The sequence below is a fragment of the Microtus oregoni genome, unplaced genomic scaffold (genome assembly GCF_018167655.1).
Source record: "Microtus oregoni isolate MIOR12 unplaced genomic scaffold, Mior012 000049F_ref0000343, whole genome shotgun sequence".
Lineage (NCBI taxonomy): Eukaryota > Metazoa > Chordata > Mammalia > Rodentia > Cricetidae > Microtus > Microtus oregoni.
Window position 1 is genome coordinate 5,993,666 of NW_024543223.1, and position 22,804 is coordinate 6,016,469.

A 22,804-nucleotide genomic window follows, 5' to 3' on the forward strand; every position below is an offset into this window, starting at 1 on the left:
AGGAAAGACAGACTGGTAAAGAAGCTAGCAGTGTGGGAAAACCCAGTAAAGGCAGCAGGCAGACCCACACACGCAGTCCAGCAAAAACATCACACAGTTCCAAAGGGTCCAGAGGAATCCACAGGCAGGGGCTGAGGGCAAGGTCATAGCTGACGATCAATAGAGCTGGAAGACCCCTTGTGACATCATCCCAGGAGACCCACAGACCTGGGATCCAAGCGGCTGTCAGTGGCTAATATGTAGCTCTGGTTCCAGATCTCTGCCCGGCTCTCCTCCCGCTGTTTGGGCTCCTATGGGGATGAAGCCTGAGGGGCACCTGGGGCTGAGGCACTCTTGACCCACTTGTGAGAACTCATGGAAGTCTGTTCACCCACCTGGGCCTCTCCCTCTCCCTTGTAAAACATAAGACTGCAGGAACCCTCGCCCAGAGGGTCTGCCAGGACACATGCATGCAAGGTTGCACACAGCAGCCTGTCTGGCAACTGAGTCCTAGGGGACCTTGCCTTCCCTGTCACCACTGGCTTGCCTGCAAAATGCAGGTACTGGCTCTTGTCAATGAAGCCAGCTTCTAAGATGCAGGGTTGTGGTTTGATCCACTTGTTCCCCACCTTGTAAGGCTGGCAGGTGGCTTCTCATGAGCCTCGCAGTGGGTTGGGGGGGGGGGGTAGCGGGGGAAGGGGATGAGTGAAGGAAGACTGACATACTCTGGCCACAAGTCACAGGGAGGGCCTTAGTGGAGCGGACAGGGAACCCGGGAATCAGCATTCTTTCAGGCCATCCGTTCCTCAAGGGTTTTCTTGGTGACAAGGTATGTGTGAGATTTCAGCATCTAATCCAACATAGATACCTTGTACACGATGACAGTCCCCATGAATTTTTAATGCAAAACATGACACTTAAAAGCCTTTCTCAGTAGGCATCTCCTCAGGACCAGACCTTCACAGCTCTCCATGCTCCAGCACTCTTGGGGACCATTCGGAGATGCGTTTGCCACATAAAGCCCGTGTGAGAACCATGGCAGCTTGGAAGGGAGAGTCACAGGCCAGAGTTATGTCTGAGGTGGCAGAAAGTCATGCCTGGGGCCACACTCTGATTATACTGCAGGCAAGACAAAAAAAAATCAAAGAGAGCTCGTTTTGAAGACAGCTCACAAAGTGGTCTCCCAAGAAGCCAAAAAACAACCGCTCCATCTGTAATTGCTACAAAATGGCTTCCTAATCAGATTCCCACTTTGCAGCAGAGCTATCCATCACCCTACAACAGGGAGTGCCTCACGCAGGGGCCCTGCAAGAGAGGGCCTTACCACCCCACATCAGTCAATGTGGGGACAGGGGCAGGGGCAGGGGCAGATGGGGCATCCACTTTGGTGTCTTTTCTTAATCTTCTCACAAGCATGCTGCATGGGCTCCAGGCTTTCTCAGGCCCCATTGGGCTCTCAAAGGTTCTAGAAGGTTCTAGCTATCCACGAAGCTTCCTAGATCCAGCAAATGATTGGGTCACATAAGGTCCTCAGCCTGTATCTGGCCTAGGCAAAGCATTTCCGTCCCCAGCACCAGGGTTCAGCTAGGTGTCCAGTCAGACATTTGTGTGGACTGCCGGAGCCTACAAGGAGGAGTATGGAGACCCAGCTGCCTCCTGTAGAGGTCTTAGATGGCTGAGGTGTGGACAGAGACACGTTGGGATTGCTTCCCCAGTGGGTGCTCTGCCCATGCATGGGTTTCTGAGAGGCCAGCAGAGGCCAGGAGAACGGAACTCATGGGGCTTTGTACAGCGTTCAGTTTGCAGTCTTGACTTACACATGGAAAAAATGGGGCCCAGAGTGGAACCAGGATACACCAGATAGCACAAGCCAACAGCCAGCAGACTGTGCCTGGAATAAAGCAAAGACTTGCCATTTTCTTGCCCCCTGGCAACATGGAACTGAATTGGGCTGGGCTAGGCCAAGTCAGCATGGATGCAGGGAGTGTTCAAACCACACATCCCTAGCAGGGCTGATTGTTGTGTCCTTTTGAAACTGCAAATGTCTCGCTGCCCCATCTCGGTGGCTGCAGAAGCCAAGAATTCTGAATGCGAACCAGACTGCACAGAAGGCCCTTTCCAGAACTCTCTACTGAGTCCATAGTCCATACATCGCGGCTTTCTGTTGTATGCACCGTCACTGAGGCTTGGAGGGGTCAAGGTTGGGGTCCCAGTCCAAGAAGGAACCTTAGGCCTGACCTCATGGCTTCCCTCCCCCCAACCTCCCTGGGAAGCCTTCCCTACCCTCACGGCATCCGAGGCTCCCTTCGGTTTTTACTATCTTGGCTGCTCCTGCCATCTTCCTTTCGTATACAGACACAGCCTGCAGGCTGCTCTGTAAACTCCTTACCACCCTGTCACCATCGCTGGCTGAACCCATATGACCTGAGAATTGCTCTAGCAATGGGAACATGGCGCTGTTCACTGAGTCTGACCTTCAGCATCTACTTTTAAAGATCACTTCTGTCACACAAACCATCACCACTACAGCAGGAAGGACACACACCATCACCACTACAGCAGGAAGGACACACGGCAGACAGGGAGACAAAGGGTCTTTCCTGATCCTTCCATGCACTTGGGGTTCCTGACTGGTAGAGGTCCCCACAGCTGCCCTGAGTGTGGACAACATCCTGTCCCCTTAGCTTAGACGCGAGAAGCTGTTTCAGACGCAGGTCTCCTACTAGGAGGTGTGTGGTGAGGTGACTCTGACTTTCCCTTCCAGATCTCTACCCTGGAAACTGCGATAGCAATGCGTCACTGTTTGGACAGCTGGGGATGGAGTGAGAATGCCCATATGAGTCATGAGGGAGGGGTCTAAGAAGAGGCAGGGAAAGCTAAAACCAACCCAGCCTCCTCCTCCTTATCTGCCAAAGCCCCAAGGCAAGGGTCCCCTGGTCTTCTGCAGTAGCCTTCCCAAATCTATTCCCATCCTGTCCAGGAGGAAGCTTTCACAGGAGAGAAGTCAAGGAGAGGAAGATCCAAAGCCTGGCAACCTGCTCTAGCAGGGAAGATGGCACCCCATTCAAAAGCAGTGGCAGGGGCTGGAGTCAGGAGCTCCTCCTGCAGAAGACCTGAGTCCAGTTCCAAGCACTCACGTGGTGGCTCCTCATCACCCGTAACTACAGTCCCAAAGGATCTGATGTCACCTTCATGGGTACCAGGTATACACACATGGCACATGTATATACAAGCAGGCAAAAGCTTGTACACAGAATAAAAAATTAAACCTAAATCTTACAAAAAGCAAACAGCTGAGTTCCTCTGCAGCTCCACTGCAGCACTCTGCAGGCTCCGGTCCTCCCATATACCCGACCCGCCGTGGGCGGTGCTCAGGACAGGCTCCACTGTCTGAGTCCCGGAATCCTTGCCAGAACTACAACCACCAGAGTACACTCCTGCAGCAGCACCATCTGTGTTTCCACGCCCTCTGTGGGATGCTCAAACACTGGCCCTGGGCTCTACCAGGGATGCACCTCTGGGGTTGGCTCTTGGCAAAATTGGTGTTTTCCCTCCTTTTGTCCAGCATCAAACAAATAGAAAGTTATGGCTACGTGACTAGTAGGTTACTTTCTAAATGCCATTTCTTTAGATTTTAGAACCTGAAACATCTGGTGGCCTGCAGGAGTATGACCTCCTTACGCCTTAATCTGCATATCCGCCAACACAAAGAACACAAGCACTGTAGGAGGCCAGGGTTGATGGCAAAGTCTGGTCAGAATGTGGGGTGGGGGCACTGGGAGTGGAGACAGCATGACAGCCATGGGTTGGGTGAAAGTACCACCCAGCATGTGGTCTTCATGCCCGTTGCCCATGCATCTCTCCTCCGCCCTATAAAAGTTGACTTGTACGTGTGATTCTCCCAACATGGAAATCTGAGGATTTCCTTGAGGATTTCTTTTACCACCAACCAAGTACCTCTGGGACCCAGATACCAGTCTTGTGGGGAGCACTATGGAGGACTCACTCAAGTCTCTGTGTGAGATGCGGGCTATACCCATTTCTCTACAGGGACACTAAAGCACAGAGAAGTGAATTAGGATTTGAACTCTGCTTTGCTTGAGTCCCTTCCTATGACCTCAGACTGCTTCTCTAGATTGAGTCCAGCATTCTGACTTCATACTAGGGTCTCCAGATGGGCCAAGATATAGCCGAACACATGCAGGAGGGGTTGCCCGGGTTCTTCCCTCTTCTACATCTAGACAGGAAGAAGGAACTAGAAACTAAGACCAAGAGACAGCAAGCAACGCTCTGAGATGGAACCAAACCAACCCCGGAGAGATGCCATCCTTGAGAAGGGCCTCAGAGCTGCCGCCAGGACTCTGAGCCAGATGGATCTGATTCAGTAGCCAGCTCGCTGGTTCTCCTCTCTGCCTGCTTGCTGGAGGTTGCCTCCAGGACAGGAGAAGATGAATATGCCCTAGATAAGAAGGCAGGTTTTCCTCCAAAGGCCCAGCTGATGGCTTCAAATACACTCATCAAAATGAACCAAAGGAACGAGTGTTGAAGGACAAGTGCCTCACATTAGACCATGATCCCAAAACAGAACCAGACCAGCGGAACAGGCAGTCATGGAGAGCCAGATGCCAAGGGTTGGCCACCCGGTGATGGTATGTACGTACCTTTCTCTTGTTGGCTGGGCAAATATAGAAGTTGTCAATGACAGTGGTGACACCAGGCTGGAGAGTAAGCTTGGTGTAGGTTGTCCCAAAATCAGAGGACCTATGGGAACAGAAAGACAATTGTCAACACATGTCCCCCAGGGGAAGGCTTTCTAGCACCATGATGTGCCAGCACCGGCAGAGCTGAGACACCCAGTGCTGTCCTCTCTATCCTCCCAGGGGAATCATGTCCCCACCCCACGTGCAAGTGAGGAGCCTGGACTCTCTTGCAGACAGCAGGTTAGCACAGGTCTACAGCCCAGGTCTGGAGTGAGAACCAGAAGTCAGAACTTTATTTTATGGCGGGGGTGGAGGGATAGAGACAGGGTTTCTATGTGTAGCCCTGGCTGTCCTAGAACTCACTTTGTAGGCCAGGTTGGCCTTGAACTCAGAGTTTTGCCTGCCTCTGCCTCCTGAGTGCTCGGATTAAAGGCGTGCACCACTGCCACCCAACACAGAAGTCAGAACTTTTTGATCCTTCCATCTCTACGATGCTCCACAAAACCATGAGGATCTATTCCATTTTGTTCAATTCAAATATGAGTGGTAGGCATCAAGGGGACAGTGTCCTGCATGAGGGACCACTCAGCTGATAAGCAGCAGACTCGGGGTTCAAACACTGGCCCATCTGATGCCAGGTCACAACCCGTTCAGCACAGTCACTGACTGAGCTGAGATCTCAATGTTTTCATCTGCTCCTCCACTGCCTTCTCTGAATGCTCAGCTCTACCAGGAGCAACCAGGCTCATGCTGATCCCCATCTTGAGCACAGGACAGCAGGGACAAGCTTGGTACCTGCTGGGAATCAGATCCCAGGATCTGTGCCACCAGGAGCTGTCCCAGTGAGGTACTCCATACCACCTCTATTAAGTTCCTCCTGTCCCCATTCCTCCCTCTCAGAGTGAGGGGAAGCCGGCGGAAAGTCCCAAAAGCTCCCTGAGCACTGAAGCCCCAAGGCCACTGAAAACAGGAGGGAGAGATGCTAAGGCTTGCGCTATTATTTGTGGATACATCAGACCATAGAACCACCTCTGCACTGAAGTGTAAGTCACAATGGCTTCCTATGACAACCCATTAAAACATGTGGGAACTGGGGCTGAAGAGACGGCTCAGCAGCTAAGAGCACTCGCTGCTCTTCCAGAGGATCTGCGGATCTGTGTTCAGTTTGCAGCTCCCATATGTAACTCTAGCTCTGGGGGATCCAAGGCTTCTGTCTTCCTGGGGCGTCTGCACGCATGAGCACATACCCACACACAGATACACACCAACACACAGATTCAAAATAATAAAGATTCACCTAAAATATTTGGGAACTGTAGACTGTGCTGAGTTCACTGGGGGAGTTGGGCTGGGCAGGGGCTCTGGCTTTGGTCAATGCTTCTGCCTAAGATCTCAGCATCACATGATGCCTGGGCTTGACTCCTGGCTGTGGTGCTGCCTGCCTCCTGCACCTGCTGGGCCGATCCACATGGCCCAGAGCCCTAAGCAGCATCTGCCCTCCTCTTGGACTGCAGGGAGGCTGGAGGAGGCCAGGACTTCTTACTTAGGGGCTCAAATTAGAGCCTGAGCCCCTTTAGTATAAATACTCTATCCCCTGGAAGCGTTCAATCCCCTACCACAGTCTGAGCTCACTGTTCCTGTAGCGCTCGCTCCTCTCCCACCCCCGCCCCTATCACTGGCTTGGTGGCCACAGGTCCCCACCGTACTTTATAAACCTCAGGGTCACAAGGTCCCTTAGGCCAACAGGAGAGGCAGCCCAGTCTCCATCCTCTGACTCTCAGGATTGCCCATCAGGGTAGGGTCCCTGGGGACCATCTGGGGTCTGGCTTCTTCCTGCCTCCTTAGGAGGACTGGGGCAAGAGAACAAAGATGCCACCGAGCGCCTGCTGTCTAATCAGGCACATTTGCTCTCCAAACCGCAGAGAATTGATTTTCATTGGTGAGGGGAAGTGAGAGGCCCCATTAGCAGAAATTGATCCACAACGGCCCAGAGCCCTGTAGAAACAACGGTTGTTTATAAGCTAAGAGCCGGCAGCCTAATGCAGCTGGATCTTCCCTGGCTGCCCTTTCCGAGACCTGAGCCTGTCCCCCCAGCCCCTCAAAGCCCACCCCTTCCTTGCTGCTACCCATTGCCTCAGCCCCGGTCCAACCAGTCCAGCTTCTTTTCTATCCTCCTAACTACAGAAGCTGCCTGAAGCTGAGAACTCCAGGACACTTGTGGTTGTGGGACAGCCTCGGAGAATAGCATCCAATGACCACCACTGGACACTTGTCAAGGGAGGGAGGGAGGGAAGCACATGAGGAAGGAAAGTAGCAAAATGCAACCACACCGGAAGAGGCACAGCAGTGCAGAAACCGGGGAGACCCAGGAGTGGTGGGACCACTGGGCCATAGACAGGCACGGTCAAAGTGACACACAGAGATCTGAGAGAAGAGGAGGAGACTGTGCCTGCCTGGAAAAAGCACCTGCCCCTGTTAGGCCAGTCGTTTTGACAACACATCGGCCAAAATCATGAGTGAAACATAGATCTCACAAATGTCATCAAGATAAGCCAAGGCCATACTGGAGGGGTCACATGGAGACAGAAGCAATGGCGGGAGGACTACAGCCCCTAGGAGCTGAAGGAAATGGAAAAAGATTCCCCCATCAGCTCCCCCAAAGGAACTAGCCCCAAGATGTCTCCTTTTCTCGGGAATGGAACTTCCGGAACAGTGGAGGGGTCCTGCTCAGTCCCTTCACATTGTGTAGCAGCCACAGGACACAGATGTGGTATTCCAAAGGAGATGGAAGAAGAGACAGAGATACATGTATAAGGGAGGGAAATATTGACAGACAGACAGACAGACGGGGATCAACGGGGGAGAGAAAGAGACTGAGACAGGGAGAAAAAAGAAGACACTGAGACAGACTAGGAGGGACAGAGAGACAGACAGTTGAGAGACACAGAGAGATACCCTGAGTCAGAGATAGAGGAGAGGGTAGAAGAGTCAGACAGAAAAATGAAGACTTGGGTGGGAGAGACAAGGAGGCAACAATGGAGCTGAAGGTCCAAGGGACCTGGGAAATGCTGAGCGCATGTTAACAAGGACACCCACAGTCCCCAGCTGCCCCAGCTGATGGGCAGGAGTGGGCTCTGGGGAGCCAACAGGTCTGGAGCAACCAGAGTGGAGTAGGGGAGGGGCAGCAAGGGCTAGATCCATTTTACAATGCAACACCCACTGGCCACTTGAGGCCACAGCACTTGGAATGCGGTCCATCTGGCCAAAAGGCAGAAACACTTCGAAATGCTGATTTCAAAGGCTCAGGGCCCAGAAAGAATTTAAAATACCTCATTGTCAGTTTTATGTAGATTACATATTGACATACTAATATTCTGGATATACCGAGTTAATTAAAATCATCACTGAAATTAATTTCACCTACTCCTAGTTTTAGTTAATAGACTTCATTTTATTGCAGGTTCCAGATCGCCACAAAACTATGAGGTAAGCTCAGTTTGCCCATGCCCTTGGCTCTACCCTCTCTGCCACTACCCTCCCTGCCACAGAGGACACATTTGTCCTAAGAATGAGCCAACACAGATGCCATTGTCATTGTCCTGATGAGGGCCTGCTGGCCCAACAGACTTAACATGACAGGTATCCACCACTGTGGCATCAGGCAGAACAGAATCTCTCCATTGCCCTAAACACCCCCCAGGCTCAGCCTGCTACCCAGCTGCCTCTGGTCCTGCAGCAGCACCAATCTTTTCATGATTGCCAGTTTGCATCTTCTAGAATGTTCTGTGGCCAGAGTCTTTCAGCAGGAGCCTTCCTTCTTTCTTTCATCCTTATGCTTGGATTTTCTCCAATCATTGTCACTATGTCCTTTCTCTTTGTATGTGACCACCAGAGTCTTCTGTACAACACACAGGGCCCTTATTCCTAACATGTCAGGTCGGGACTTCATGTCTGGACATAGGTGACATCAGGAGTGCCTCCGAGAAAGGGGCAGGCAGGGCCTGTGAGGGCTGAGTCCTCACCTGGAAAGCTCCGTCCCAGCAGGCTAGCGGAGTGACCATGTGGAGTCCACTTAGATGGTGCCTGGGAGCAGCATGAACCACACAGGGTTTTTCATTGCCACTATGTTGCTGCGTTAGACGGACCACTAAGGCTACAGTTAGAATCAGGAGGGGCAGTCGGACTGTGACTTGAACTGGACTAGGGTTTGGAATAAGAACAGAGATAAAGAAAACACAGGTGACATGGGAGCCAAGTGACACTGGTCAGGAAGATGCCTCTCAAGAAGGTTGAGCTGGGAGTCAGGACAGCCCTTGCTGTGGACAGGGCCAGGCTGGAACTGGGATCAAGTTAGGAGCGACTCTGGGCTCTGGGCTACCTTCTTCTGACCCCTCTCTCACCTTCTCCTCACCCATCCTGGGGAGGAATCCCACCCTGGGCTCAGTCTCCACTGCTCCGAGCTGCTGGGGCCATGGGCTGCCAGCTCAGGGGTCAGCATCGTTCTCCTCTGAGACACTGAGGGCTGGAGTCGGCGGCCTCTGAGGTCCCAGCAGAGCAGAAGCTGTGACTGATGTCTTGAACCTGCGGGTACCTCACACCCTTCAGCAACTGTCATCTAGCCCTAGCCCTGAATCTCCAGCAAAGCACCAGTTGTATGGGTCCTCATAACGTCAGTTATGGGAGGTTGGCCTGCATGTGCCTCCCCAGTGGGCAGTTCTGTCCATGCCCACCCTCACCATGGGCATCCGCTTCTCAAGCAAACAGATGCACCCAACAAGGACAACAGGTGTCCAAGGGAGATTCACTCCAAGAAGCTGAAGGGACCAATGGTAGTGACTGGGTGGCCTTGGTCTTGACTGTTTTCACTGTCTTAGAAGAGGACAAAGCATGAACACCTGCTCTTTGGAAAACTCTGGTTCCTGCTAATGATAGTGTTGCTTGGGCAGAGGTCACCTTAAGAGATGGAGGACCCTGCCCCTCTGCAGGGTAGGAGACCTCATCCCAGGAAAAGTTGGCTTGGTTTTCACTTGGCCCCGAGTCACTTGTCAGTCGGTCCTCATTGTTAGGAGGTGGAGAAAATAAGACTGGGAGGGGACAGGGACTCTCACATGTTCCCAAGAAGAGAACACAGTAGTTTCTCCTGGTGTTTCACAGCTGTGTTTTTAACCCATGGTGTTTCTCTCCAAAGAACAAAACCAAACAATCTAAACTGAGCCCCACCTAGTCCCGTAGCCCAGACTGGTCTCAGATTTGTGTGTAGCAGAGAACAGCCTTGACATCCTGACCTTCCCAACTGTTGGGGGTCACAGATCAGTGCCACGGCACTCAGTCTGAACATCGTATATTTTCAAACTACACACACTGCAGGACTCAAGTAACCCAGGTCATCCCAGATCTGGGAAGTGGGGAAAAGTGGGTAGGAAGAAGAGTGAGGATGGACAGGGCGAGTGGGTGGATAGGTTAGGGTCTCCAGGCTACCTCAAAAACACCACAGTCTGGTGATTATGGTTACTTCAACATCAGTAACCATACTCTCGCAGTCCAAGGGCTCAGAACCTCTAGTTCCTACGGGCTCCAGGTCTCCAGGGCTGAGGCTATATTATTCTAGTACCTACTTCTGTCCTCACATGAGATTTGAACCACGAGTTTAGAGCAACATAAAGAACTTGCGTTGGTAAAGCTATGCTGTGGTGTTCTGGGCAGACATAGGTTTGGAGAATACAGTCTTTGATGCTGGAGAGAAAAGCGCAAGTCACAGGAAAGCTCAGGACCCGAGGACTGTGGAGTCCCCTGCTAGGACCTCTGAAGGGCCAAGGAACGTGGAGGCGCAGGGCAGTGCTGCCTCTGAGAGGAAAACACCGTCCAGAACCTGGGTGTCTGGAGCTCCTCCAACCCCTCCCCAGGCTGGCTGAGGTCTGCTGGCAGCAGCCAGGGGTCAGCAGTGATGCAGAATGCTTCAGCTGCCATCCAGGCAGCGACACTGAGAGTTAAGGCCACAGGCCACAGCATGAGAAGCACTGGGCTCAGCCTCTGCCTCAGGTCAGGGTGGGCTGGACAGAAGGAGGGAAGGGATGCCACAGCGTGTCCACACGGACCTCTGCTTAGCTGCTTGCAAGAACTGTCTCTTAGGGGACCCTGAATGCAGGCAAAGAAAGGGAATGACATTTACAGCCTCAGATAAGTCTGGAAACTAGAAGACAAGATGCCTCGGTGCCCAGCAAGCAGTCTAGGTGGATCAAGGTGGGACCCTTCATCCAGCACTGGGTCTAAGGCTGCCAGATCCAATGACAGTGAGGTCACCACGAACCTCTAAAGGTCCAACAGCCAAGCACACAGCTGACAGTGTCTGCCAGGCTTCTGTGGTGGTGTTCTGGGTGCCTGATGTGAAGGCTGTGTGAGCTTAGGCTAGCAGGCTTCCCTCTCTGGTCTAGCTTGCAAAAGGGCTGGGGTGGTTGTGACGGGATTTATGTCTATGCACCAGCCTTGACACTAAGTGGGTTTGGTTCCTTAGGGTGTGAAGGAGGAGCTGGGAGGGGACACTAGTACTCACAAAGTATTTCCCTCCCTACAACAGGGCACGCTCTTAGGTGACTTCCTTGTTTTCAGTTTCCACACTGTCCAAGGTTGTATGGTTTTTCTTTTTTTTCCCCATTTCCAGCACCACGGAGACAATTCTAGTCTTCATTCGCTCAAATTAAAAATTAAAAACCCAGGGTTTAAAACCGGGCAAGTAGAAACACGGAAGGCAAGCACAGTTGGAAAATTGCTATTTGTGAATCCGCTGCTTAATTGCTGAGTGTTTGCACACATTCTCTTTTTAAAAATGATTTCATTAAGCCATTTTCATATTCTATAATTATTTCACTGGTGGGGCACATTTCCCCCCCTCCCTCCCACCACGAGCCCCTGTTTTCACACTCGGCTCCCACTGCTAACCTGAAAATCACACCCAGGTATGAGAAAGGCACACTTCCTCCAGGCAAGTGTTCCTGGGCCCTCCCAGTGAGGCCACCTGCAAGTCCCATCCCAGGGCAGGGCCTGCACTTGTGTGGTGTATATGTATACGTATACGTATATGTATATGGAGGGGGGTCCAGGACGGAGGCTCGTGCCCATCCTGAAAGTGGAGAATGGCAGCAGAGGCAGCACCCCAGAGAAGCCAATGCTGCCCAGGGCTGTCCCACTGCCACTCAATGGACTATCCTCTACCTTCAGCGCAGTGCCGATTATGCTCCATGATGATGAGGAGTCTGCATGTGGCAGCCTGCAGGGGACCTCCAGGCGACCTCTCATCCCTTTGGAGACAAGCTCCAACACCTGCGCCTTGTGCAAGTAGAGAGACAGACGGCGAACACAGTTGGAAAATTGCTATTTGTGAATCCGTATGAGGACCCACCCCCAAGCACAGACTTGAACCTGGTCTCTGGGCAGAGATGGTGTCTGTTGGAGATGTGATTCCTGGAGAAGCCTGTCCTAAGATTCTGTCCTGCTCCAGAGGACAGGAAATCGGCTGTGACATTAGGAACAGGTGAGGTACTGACAAGCCATGGATCACTAGTTGCTCAGGGGTCTGGAAGTTCTATAGACCTGCCAAGAGGGAACCTTGCAATTAGATTGCTACTGCCCTGAAATGTGATATCCTAATTAGCTTTTCCAGGATTATTTGGGGACAGGGAGTCACTACTAGAGAGGGCAATGGTGTCATTCAGAAAACTTCTGGGATGTGGCTTAAGAGGCCAAATATGAAATGGGAACAGGGTGTTGGCTAGTGAGGTAGGAAGGATGGGGCCAGGCAGGCCATCAAAAATATTTTTCTGCTCACAGTGAGCTATGGACCCAGAAACCTAATCATAAATCGAAAGTATCATAAGTAAAAAATTCAAATACAGTCTAGCCTGCCGAATACCCCCGGAATATGCGAGCTGAGCCCAGTCAACTTCAAGTGTGCTCAGCACACTCCCGTTAACTTTCAGTGGCAAAAACTCATCTACAAAGCCCACGCTATAAGGAAGTGTTGACTGTTTTATGTAACTCATTGAGTGCAAGGATTCAGAGAATACTGGTAGCCCAGCCCCGCAGCCTGGTTGTTTCTTCTCTTTGCTTCCCAGCGTTGACAGAGAGGCTCCTACATATGGCCAGCCTGGGAAAGATCAAAGCTTGCAGTGTGGTTTCCACGGAGTGCCTCTAGCTTCTGCAACGTCATGAAACAAAAACCAGACCAAACCGAACAGCAACACAGGGAACCCCAATCGCTCTTTGGGCTGACGAGGGAGGGAGACTTGATTGGGGGAGGGGGAGGGAAATGGGAGGTGGTGGCGGGGAAGAGACAGAAATCTTTAATAAATAAATAAATAAATAAATAAATAATAAAAAAATGGTACCACCAACAGAGAGAGATTGGTTATTCAGAATGTGAGCCCGTGCAGGACGTAAAAAAAAAAAAAAATTCATTGGACTCTCCTGATGGGAAGGGCATCTGTAGTCTGAGGGAGAGAGCACAACCTCCCCCACTTGCCCCGCCCCCAATGAGCAAGCCCTGTGCAACGGAAAGAAGGAACTGCAGAGGCATCCAATTGCACTGAAACATGGTTGTGGCTGCCCATGTACAGACGAGGAAACTGAGGCACAGGAAGCCTGGTGGCCCAAAGAATAGCAACCTCAGGATTCAGCAGAAGTCACAGATCAGCTCCAGGTCTGTCCCACCAACTTGGGACTGGGGTGTGGCATGACTCTCCAGTCCCCCAGAGCCTTCCTGATGCCATGTCTCACCCAGCAGGGCTGGCAGAGGCATCCTGATACCTGGTAATGTACCAACAGCTGACCAGTGGACACCTTAACATGGGAGCAACACGCCATTGCCTGGGAGAGTTGCTGTGGCCTCAGGGCTCCCCCTACTCTAATATTGAGCCTCCGGCAGTTCAGCCAGAGCTGGTATGGGCTAGAAGGAGGATGCAGGGGACACAGGGGGCTCCAGTTTTCTTAAGCCTGAACTCCCAGCGGGTAGTCCATCCTGTGGGCCCAATCACCAGACCAGGCTTTCTACATATGGCTTTGGCCTCTGCCACATCTGCTATGGCCCTGAGTGTGCCAAGTGCTGTGAGGTTTTCTGGCAGACAGTTTTGGAATGAAGAGTGCTGGGCTGACCAACACCACAGATTCCTTTAAACTCCTTCTTGCAGTCTAACCAGCACCCTGGGATGGAAATGTGGTTGTGAACTTGGTCCAGACAATTTGGCTCCTGGCCCTGGAACCTCCTTTATACTGAGAACTTAATCCTTTGCAAGAAACCATTCCACAGACTTTCTGATCATGTCCTGTGCTAAGGCCTTGGGCTGGAGCAGTGGGCAAAGAGGTATTAGGCGCCACCGGGCATGACTGTGGGAAGATCGCAGGAATGCCTGCTACTGTCCAGGCCCCTCTTCCATGCAGGCCCCAGGCCTTCTCACAGGTAGCACCAGAGCGGTTAAACTCAGCTAAGCAGGAGCCTCAAAGACCCTCTGCACAGTGGTGTCTACTGCCTTTCTGCCAGACGTGCATGCCCCCAGGGAAGCACACGCACAAGGCTGAGTCAAAGAGGAGAATGGGACCAGAGAGCAGATCCCAGGGTCCCTGGCAAGGTGAGGTGCCCTTTGGAGCCTAGGGAAATGTAAGGGTCTCTCAATAGCCAAAAGTGGGGACCACAGGGTCACCAGGACCTAGAGAAAGTATGGGCATTTCCAAAGGCTCAAGGAAGGTATCAACTGAGCAGATAGAAAAGCCTCAGGCATATGGGGGACCTGGGACTTGGGGACCTGGCAGAGGAGCCATAGGAGTTGAGAGAAAGGGTCAGGCATACGGGGGACATTTCTCAGAGGTTCCAGTGAGGTTGATCCTGGTGCGTGACAAGGCAGGCGAGCTGTCCTTGGAAAGCAGGAATGAAGAAAAGGGGTAGGCAGGAAACCAGCTGCTGAAGGGGAAAGCCGCAAGGGCAGAGTGTGATGACACACGATAACACAGTAGGGCCAGCTTCAAGGCTACCACGTGCTGAGACCTTCCAGGCAGTGGCCCCATCCCCAAGCCCCTCTGTGACTGAGGCCTGACAGTGTACTCTTCCCATGCAGATGAGGATACACATGAGAGGTGACATCGCTTGCTTGGATGAATTTAGACTCTGGGGGACAAGGGGCCTGAGCTCTCCATGGTGCCCCTCAGGTTTTCAATGGCACGGTGGGACTTTGACAAAGGTGCTGTCCCCTGGCAGTCTTCAGAACTTTCCTGCCACCCTCCAGGCCAAATGAGGCCCCTGTCCCTGGAATCGCCTGGCTCCCCTTCCTGGCAAGGACCATGCTACTGCTGCTCACCGGGCACACGGACTGTCACCCTGCAGCGGGGTTCCCACTTCCACAGCTGCTCTTGCCAACCTAAGCTGGGCATGCCTCCAGGAACCCAGGCCGAGACCATGTCCCCTTCCAGCCCACAAGAGGAGGCAGAGCCACTATCTGTTGTGGATTCTCAAAGGGGGGGGGGTGTCAGCAACCCTAGTGATGACCCGGACAGCTCTTGTGCCAGGTAGAGATTGTCTTCATTGACCCTGATCTGGTAGGCAGGAAATATACAGTGTTTATCTGTCTGGGTTTGATAGGGAAGGCCATGCCAGTGCCTCCTAGGAATGGCCAGGCTTGTGATTACCTGCCAGAGGTCAGCACACAGTCACCTTTCTGAAGAGTAAGACAACGACGCAAGAGGCAAGAGAGCATACTGACCACAGGCTCCTGGGCCCAAAATCTCCATCCCTACCCCCACAGCCCCCATTCATGACTAGAATTTACTTCCCAGAGAAGACAGATGGGGACTAGCATTCCCTGGGAAAATAAATCAGCGAGGAGCACCCACAGGGAGTTGAAGCACCCAGGGAAGGCCATGGTTCTGAGTGCGGGTTTTCCCTTTGAGGTCCAGCTGTAGACAAGCAGGAGATGAGTGTGGCTCTGTTCATTCGAGAGCGCACTTGCTTTCCCTCATTCGAGAGCGCACTTGCTTTCCCTTAGAGCACCGGCTGCACACATTTCTGGGCTCCTGGGGAGCTCAAGGCCTGTCAGCACCACAACATGAAGAGAGCAGGCACTTCCTGGAAATCAGTGAGCACTACGGGGCTGTGTCACACTCCTACAGAAGCCACAGGGACCCTGAGCAGGTCATTCAGCTTGCTGGTCCTCAGGACCTCTGCTGTGGAATGAGGTGAACCATGCCTTCCCCCAGGAACACCAAGAGGTCCAAGTGAAGTGAAATACCAGTCAGAGACTGCCCAGGGGACACCCTGCCCTCTGTGTTTCCATTTAAATTGACACAGAAGGGCTCAGCACACTGAGCGGCACCATTTCCTAGGTAGATGGTCCTGGACTGTATAGAAAGCTGGCTAAGCATGGGTCTATGGGCAAACCAGAAGGCAAGCCAGCAAACAGCATTCCTCCGTGGCTTCTGCTTCAAGTCCCTTCCCTGACTTTCCTCAGTACTGGACTGTGACCTTTCCTCCCCCGAGTTGCTTGGGTGGTAGTGTTTGTCACAGCAACAGATTCAAACTAGAAAAACCCTTCTCAGGGAGGTGACACAGGGCAGAGACCGGAATGTCTAGAGGGTTGGTGGTTCCCTGTGGGGATCAAGGCAGAAGATCATCACCCATAAAGGTCCTGAGTTGGGACTGCACACCCCAATGCCACTCCTGGGTATGCTGCAGATGGAACAGGGCGCGCGCACACACACACACACACACACACACACACACACACACACACACGGCTGCATCACCCTCTAGACTTTGCACACTCCATGTTTTAAGCTTAGCTGGTCTTGGAATGGGAAGTCACACGCCCTGCTAGCAGGGGTTAGGCAGGAGGACCCTATGCAGCAGTGCTGTGGGCAGCTAGGCAGGACAGGGTCACTGTCTATCCTGAGGCCAACAGCAGGGCTCTCCTCAGGCAGGGCGCTGAACACATGGCAGAGGGAGATCTGCCTGTTCCTGGGACCCCAAGGAAAGGGAAGACCCTGAGTTGCAATGTCTGTGAAAACAAGCAAGCTACTATGGGAATCCTCTTCCCAGGCCAGCAGCAGACTGTCCTCCAATAGGGAACCCAGGCTAACTTGGAAAATAAATAGCCTCAGAGATCAGAGGCAGCACACTTAGAGTTCATTACAGTAAACCCACCGTCAAGGGTGGACGGAGATCAGCGGGATTATGCCCGTCATGGCAATTAAAATTAAAAAAGGAGCGTTTTGAGAGAGATGCAATTCCGTGGTCCCTGAAGCCATGGTGGCACTGCCTGCTAGGGCTTGTGGCTTGGAAGGGCAGCATTGTGGTTAGGGGCTGATTTCGTTCCTCATAAAGGCTGCTCTGAGCTGCTCTCCCAGCCAGAAAATGTCCCACTGAAATCCTGGGATGCCGATGGTGTTGGAGGCTCACTGGTGCCAACCTTCATCCTAGGGCCACTCTACAATGGCATCCTCCTTTACCACCACTGCCAGGCCTGTCTCATTGTCACTCCGAGAGCTTCAGATTTTCCATGTGAAAAATGGCGTCAGTGTTCATGTCCTCTAGGGGGAGGGGCATGTGGCCAAGACTTGAAGGCTGGGGTGTGGCTTGAGGGAGAGTGCAGCTCTCATATCTGTCCAGAGTGCAACAGCCACAAAAGAATTAGCTCAGAAGTGTTCCGTGAACAACACATTCTTCCTGAGTGCACAGCCTCTCTGCACCCGCCCCTCTCTCTCTCCCTGCCCTGCACAGAACCCCACCCACCACCTCTCCAGCAACTTCTTGGCAATTTCTTGTTGCTCTAATCATGGAGGGTTCTGGGGGAAACTGAGGGTGAGAGAAAGGAAACACAAGAGTCTCTTCTGTGCCAGAGTGTCCCTAACAGGGGCCACGTCCCTCTGTGTTTTCAGGTCCTACTGCACAGCCCGTTCTGAATACGGTTCCTGGTTGTTGGTCAGACTCATGAACTGCAGGACCATCCCCACCTTCCTGGTCTCTCCACTCCAGCTACAGCAGGGAACATCATCGTTCAAAACTCAAGGCCACCTCTCTGTCCCATGACTCTCTCTGTCTTGTCCACACCATGAAGTCAATTCTTTGATTTGTGTGCTGGAACTAGGAGGCAGAGGACTTCCTGTAGGGACTTGGTGTTTGGCATTTGATTGATGTTAACAGTTACCACGGGCTGCTGCGTGAGGGGATGTGATACTACCGCATCCTCTCAGGTGTGTGTGTGTGTGTGTGTGTGTGTGTGTGTGTGTGTATGCATGCATGCTCACATACATGCACATACATGAATACAGTAGTTCGTAGAAGCCAGAGGCATCAGATCTCCTTGAAGCGAGAGTTAGAGGCCATTGTGAGCTGCCTTACTCGGATATGGGGAACCGAATTCAAATCCTCTGGAAGAGCAGTACACACTCTTAACCACCATGACATCTCTCCAGCTCCAGCTGTTTAATTTTAAACATAAAGTAGAGCTTTGCCAATAAACACACTGGGAGGTGAAGGAGTAGCCAGATTCTTCAAAGGAAGGAAACTGCGTTTGAGTCAGTGCCACTTCTCCGGGTCACTGATCTCCTAATGATTTTATGATATTCTTCTCTCCTTGGACTACTGGTACAGAAGAGATGGAGATGCCACGCATCAGGGGGCATTACTGCTGAGCACCAGGCTGGCTGCCCATCTTTCTAGCTGGTTTCTGAGCATAGGAACCCCTTCCCTTAGGTAGAGAAGCAGGAGGCCTGGCTGTGCATCTGAACTTCTGCTTCCAGTCCTGGCTTTACAAACTCATCTTCCATGATCAGGCTCTCCTGTCCTCCTCAGGTATGCCCCGAGCCCCAATACACAGCCTAGGGACCATCTCCTGACTTTGATGGTCCTGTTTATGAAAGAGCACCAGCTTAGCCACTTCACAGTGTCTCATGATTACAGCTCCACTTGCTCCCTTGCTCCACTGGGCCCATGTGACTTTAGTAAGACAGAGCTGACAGACAGCATGACAGGGGACAGGCCTGTAACCCTACCCCCTCTGCCCCCTGCAAGTGTGTAGCCCAGCCAGGTTCAGACCAAATGCCAGGCTTGCTGCACAGCCCACACCCACTGGGGAGACCGGGGTGACTGTTCCTGCCGTGTAATTACAGTGGGAATTAGGAAATCACCAATCCTGCTGTCAGGTACGTAATTAATTTGGGAAATTTAATTGTGCCTTAGTGGGGGAGGATTTCCCCAGTGGAGAGAGGCTTAGATAGGAGAGCAGAAATGGAAAACACCTACACCCTCCTTCAGTCTGGAGAGGCACAGAGGCCGAGCACACAGTGCTAGGTGGTAAACCCCCACCTCATCCATAGGGAAACTGGGGTGCACGGACATCTGCCGCCTTGCCCACAGCCCAGTTTGAAAACACCCATGCCAACAGCAATGTGCCCCAGGCAGGACACAGCAGGAGGCCCGATTTTCATCCTGACTGCCAGTGGCAGCTGGCACTGGGCCACCACATCTCAGAAGGGCCCCTATTCCAGGTGCTCCATCCCTCTCAGTGTGACGCCCAGCCCACATCTGGAGGTGTCTGACAGATTCTGAGGAAGCCCTTGGTGCACATAGGGAGTACTAGGGTCCTCCTGACATTGCCTATGGACTCTCCTTCCTCCTGCCTTGAGCCAGGGCCACCATCAGTTGAACCCAGTGTCCCAGAGGGCTCTTCCAGGATACAACCTGTGGAAACTGGGTCTCCTCTCAGTCTGTTCCCCATCCCCAGCTTCAGAGTGATGTCTTTCCCCATCACCATCCATCTCAAGTCTGAAGTTTGGGCTCCAGGGACAAAGACAACTTGTATGTGTCAGCAGGTGGGACAGAGAAGGGTGAGTTAGTCTGAGGGATAGATACAGGAAGATGGGGCTCTAGGCTGCTGGGGCCTTTCATAAGTGGTACAGAAGAACCCCAGTGCCAAGGGTACCTGCGCTTCCAGCCCTTGCTCAGTCCCTGCTGCTCTAGGTCCTCCAGGCTTGAGGGGGTTTGATTGACAATGGCTCTCATAGGCTCATATATCCGAATATCTGAGGAAGGATTAGGAGGTGTGGCCTTGTTGGAGGAGGTGTGTCACTTGGGGTGGCCTTTGAGGCTTCAAAAGCTCATAATATTTCCATTCCCAAAGTATTCTCTCGCCCTCCCTCTCTTTCCCTCCTCCTCCTCTCTCTCTCTCTCTCTCTCTCTCTCTCTCTCTCTCTCTCTCTCTCTCCCAAACCCCCCATGCTTAAGGATCAGGATATAAGATCTAAGCTGAGCTATTGCCATTGCCACCATGATGATCCTGGACTCTAACCCTCTGAAATCGTGAGCCCCAAATAAACTCTTCCTCTATAAGTTGTCTGCAACAGAAAAGCAATGAAGACAAGGCTTTACTTCTGGCTTTCAAAGGTAGCCTTGCACACAAGCTGGGCAGCCCTGGAGCCCAGAATGCCTGTGCTGACACTTGGACACTATCTTCACATACCGGCAGGGTGGCTCTCAAGTCTTTAGGATGCTATAGACTTGAGCATGGTGGGGACACAAGAATCCAGAAGGCAAGAGCGGTATTCACAGTTGTCACAATGCTCGGGGCATGTTGGACCTTACAGTTCTTCTCAAGACGGCTAAAGGATAATGCAGCATGGTCCTGAGAACTGGAACTCTATAGCTGTACCCAGGGCACCTGCCCTTGCCTCCTCTGCTCATCTGGGCTCTGGCGTGTGGACTCCAAGGAGGTGTCAAGCTGCCTCCGCCATCACAGCCCTGTTTGTTCTCAGCTTTTTTGCTTCAACCTCACTCAAGGTGCTTCCCAGATGGCTGCGTGGAGGTCAGACAGAAAATACCCCAGGGTCTCCATCTTGGAGAATGCAGCTCAGTACCTATTGCCTGTCACTGACACACTGTCCTTAGTGCTGCCCTTTTTTACTCCTGGTGCTGGACCAGCAGACTGACACCAGCAGAGTCCAGAGATCTTGGGAAGGAACCAGTGTAACCATGTCACCCACAGTAGCTCACGGCCTCCAGGAATCATTCTTGTCTGTGCCACTAAACCTCAGATTAATGGTGGATGCTACGGCATGTCACTCTTGAACAGCAGGCACATACACATACACACTCCAACATGTACTTGCTACATATTCATACCCACAACACACAAATCCACACACGCATACATACATATCCATGCATGAACATGAAGGCACATACTCTCACACTACTTTGTCCCCCTTACTGCCTCTGTAGCCCCTCTTGAGTGCCCTGTCCTGGCCTCAACTTGGCTCCCTGTCTCAGCTGCAGAACCCTCTGGGAAAGTCACTCACAGCCACTCTGAGCCCAGCTGCACAAGATCCCTGTCAGCATGTGTCCATCTAAGGCATCACACAAGCTTGTAGGCACTGTGCCTGAGGGAGGCCAGGGCCTCGTCCATCCCTAGCTCCTGGCAGCCCTTGCACCAGCGGGGGTCTTGCAGTATCCCTGGCTCTATACTTGGTCCATGACACTGATTCCTCCTCGTGTGACCCAGAGGCTCATTGGCTCAGAGCAAGGAGGCAGGCACCCCGTGCAGGTTGTTCAGGCACCAGAGAGTGGTAACATGACATGTCCTGTGTGCAGCTCCATGCCGGGGGCCTGGCAATTCTGCACATTGGTTCCCAGCCTTGTGATAGGCTGTGGCTACTTCCCAGAAGTCCCCCGAGCTCTGTCTGCAGTGGAGGGTGCAGTCAGCCCCCTTATTATCCAAGCAGTTTTATTTATCAACTAAATGTCAAAGAACACAGCCTTGAGCAGGCCTCCTCCTCATCTTCTGGAGAGGAGAGTGGTAACACAGTGGCCGGGGTCACGGCCTCTGTCATACACACCTATTGATCATCCAGAGACTCTGCATGTCACTGCTGTCCTCGGCTTGAGGCTTGGAGAAAGCCCCAGCCTTCCCTTTGGGGACTTCATTTTGCTTGGCTCTCCAGCTAGGCCTGGCCCTGGGACAAGACAGTCACCATGGTGTGTGCTCAGTATCCCCATCTGTGTGGTGTCGCCTACCCTTGGAACTCGGGAGAAGATGAAAGCTGCTGGTCTGTGTGACAGTGTGTGACAGGGCAGGAGCATGGCATGTGTGAGGGACAGGGCTTTGGAGATAATGGGGAAATCCTGACTTTGTGTTCCCTTGGGAGTTACAACTCATCAGACCCCTGTCTCAGCCCCTGACAGCCGCGACATCTCCACTGGCCCATCTGAGGAGCTTGGACAAGACTGACCTTTACTTGATGTCAGTGCAAGGAGAACCAGGGGAGGAAGCGCTTCTCTGGTTACCACTTCCCCATCTTAGCAGCAAGGAGGACAGGGCTATCATTGCAGTTGTTCTGGTATACTGTCTGTAAGGCAGGTGTGGCAGTTTGGAATGAAAATGACCCACCCCCATTCACTCACAGGGAGTGGCACCATTAGGAGGTGTGTCCTTGCTGGAGGAAGTGTGTCACTGGGGGATGACTTCCTCCAGAATGGGACCACTTTGAGGTTTCAGATGCTGAAGCCAGGCCCAGTGGCTCACACTCTCTTCCTGCTGCCCGCTGAGACGTAGAACTCTCAGCTCCTTCTCCAGCACCATGTCTGCCTAATGCCACCGTGCTTCCTGCCATGCTGATAATGACTAAACCTCTGAACTGTAAGGCAGCCCCAATGAAATGCTTTCCTTTGTAAGAGGTGGTCATAGTGTCTCTTCACAGCACCAGGACAGTGACTCAGACGGAAGTATACCTAGGCCAGCATCCATCCCTACCCAAGATGCAGTTGACTCAGTCAAAAGTTGTTTTGCTCTAGGTAAATCCCTTGCCTCCCAGAGCCACGGTCAACCCACGTGACAAGAGCAACAACCCTATGGGGCTGTTAGAGGATAGAACCAGAATCTCCTCAGGAGAGCCCAGGCCTCACAAGGGACACACAGTATCGCGTTCACATTCTCCTGTGTTCTCAAAATTTCCAGCAGCCTGAACATGGAAATGGAAAGGTCAGAGGGAGATGGGGTAGATGGATGTGGTCTTGTCTTCAAACCGAAGGCCTTGGCTACTGGAAATAGCTACAGACACTAGTCATCTGGCTACCACGCTTACCCTCAGTATCCTGG

General features: G+C 52.5%; 1 protein-coding gene across 1 annotated transcript in view; it reads right to left on the bottom strand.

The window, feature by feature from the left end:
• Sorcs2 (sortilin related VPS10 domain containing receptor 2) overlaps positions 1-22,804 on the bottom strand; it is a 379,314-nt gene that overhangs the window by 137,564 nt on the left and 218,946 nt on the right. Inside the window, exon 3 of the mRNA XM_041636558.1 lies at positions 4,641-4,740. Within this exon, the coding sequence (XP_041492492.1) occupies positions 4,641-4,740 (100 nt within the window). The remainder of the gene's footprint in view (positions 1-4,640; positions 4,741-22,804) is intronic.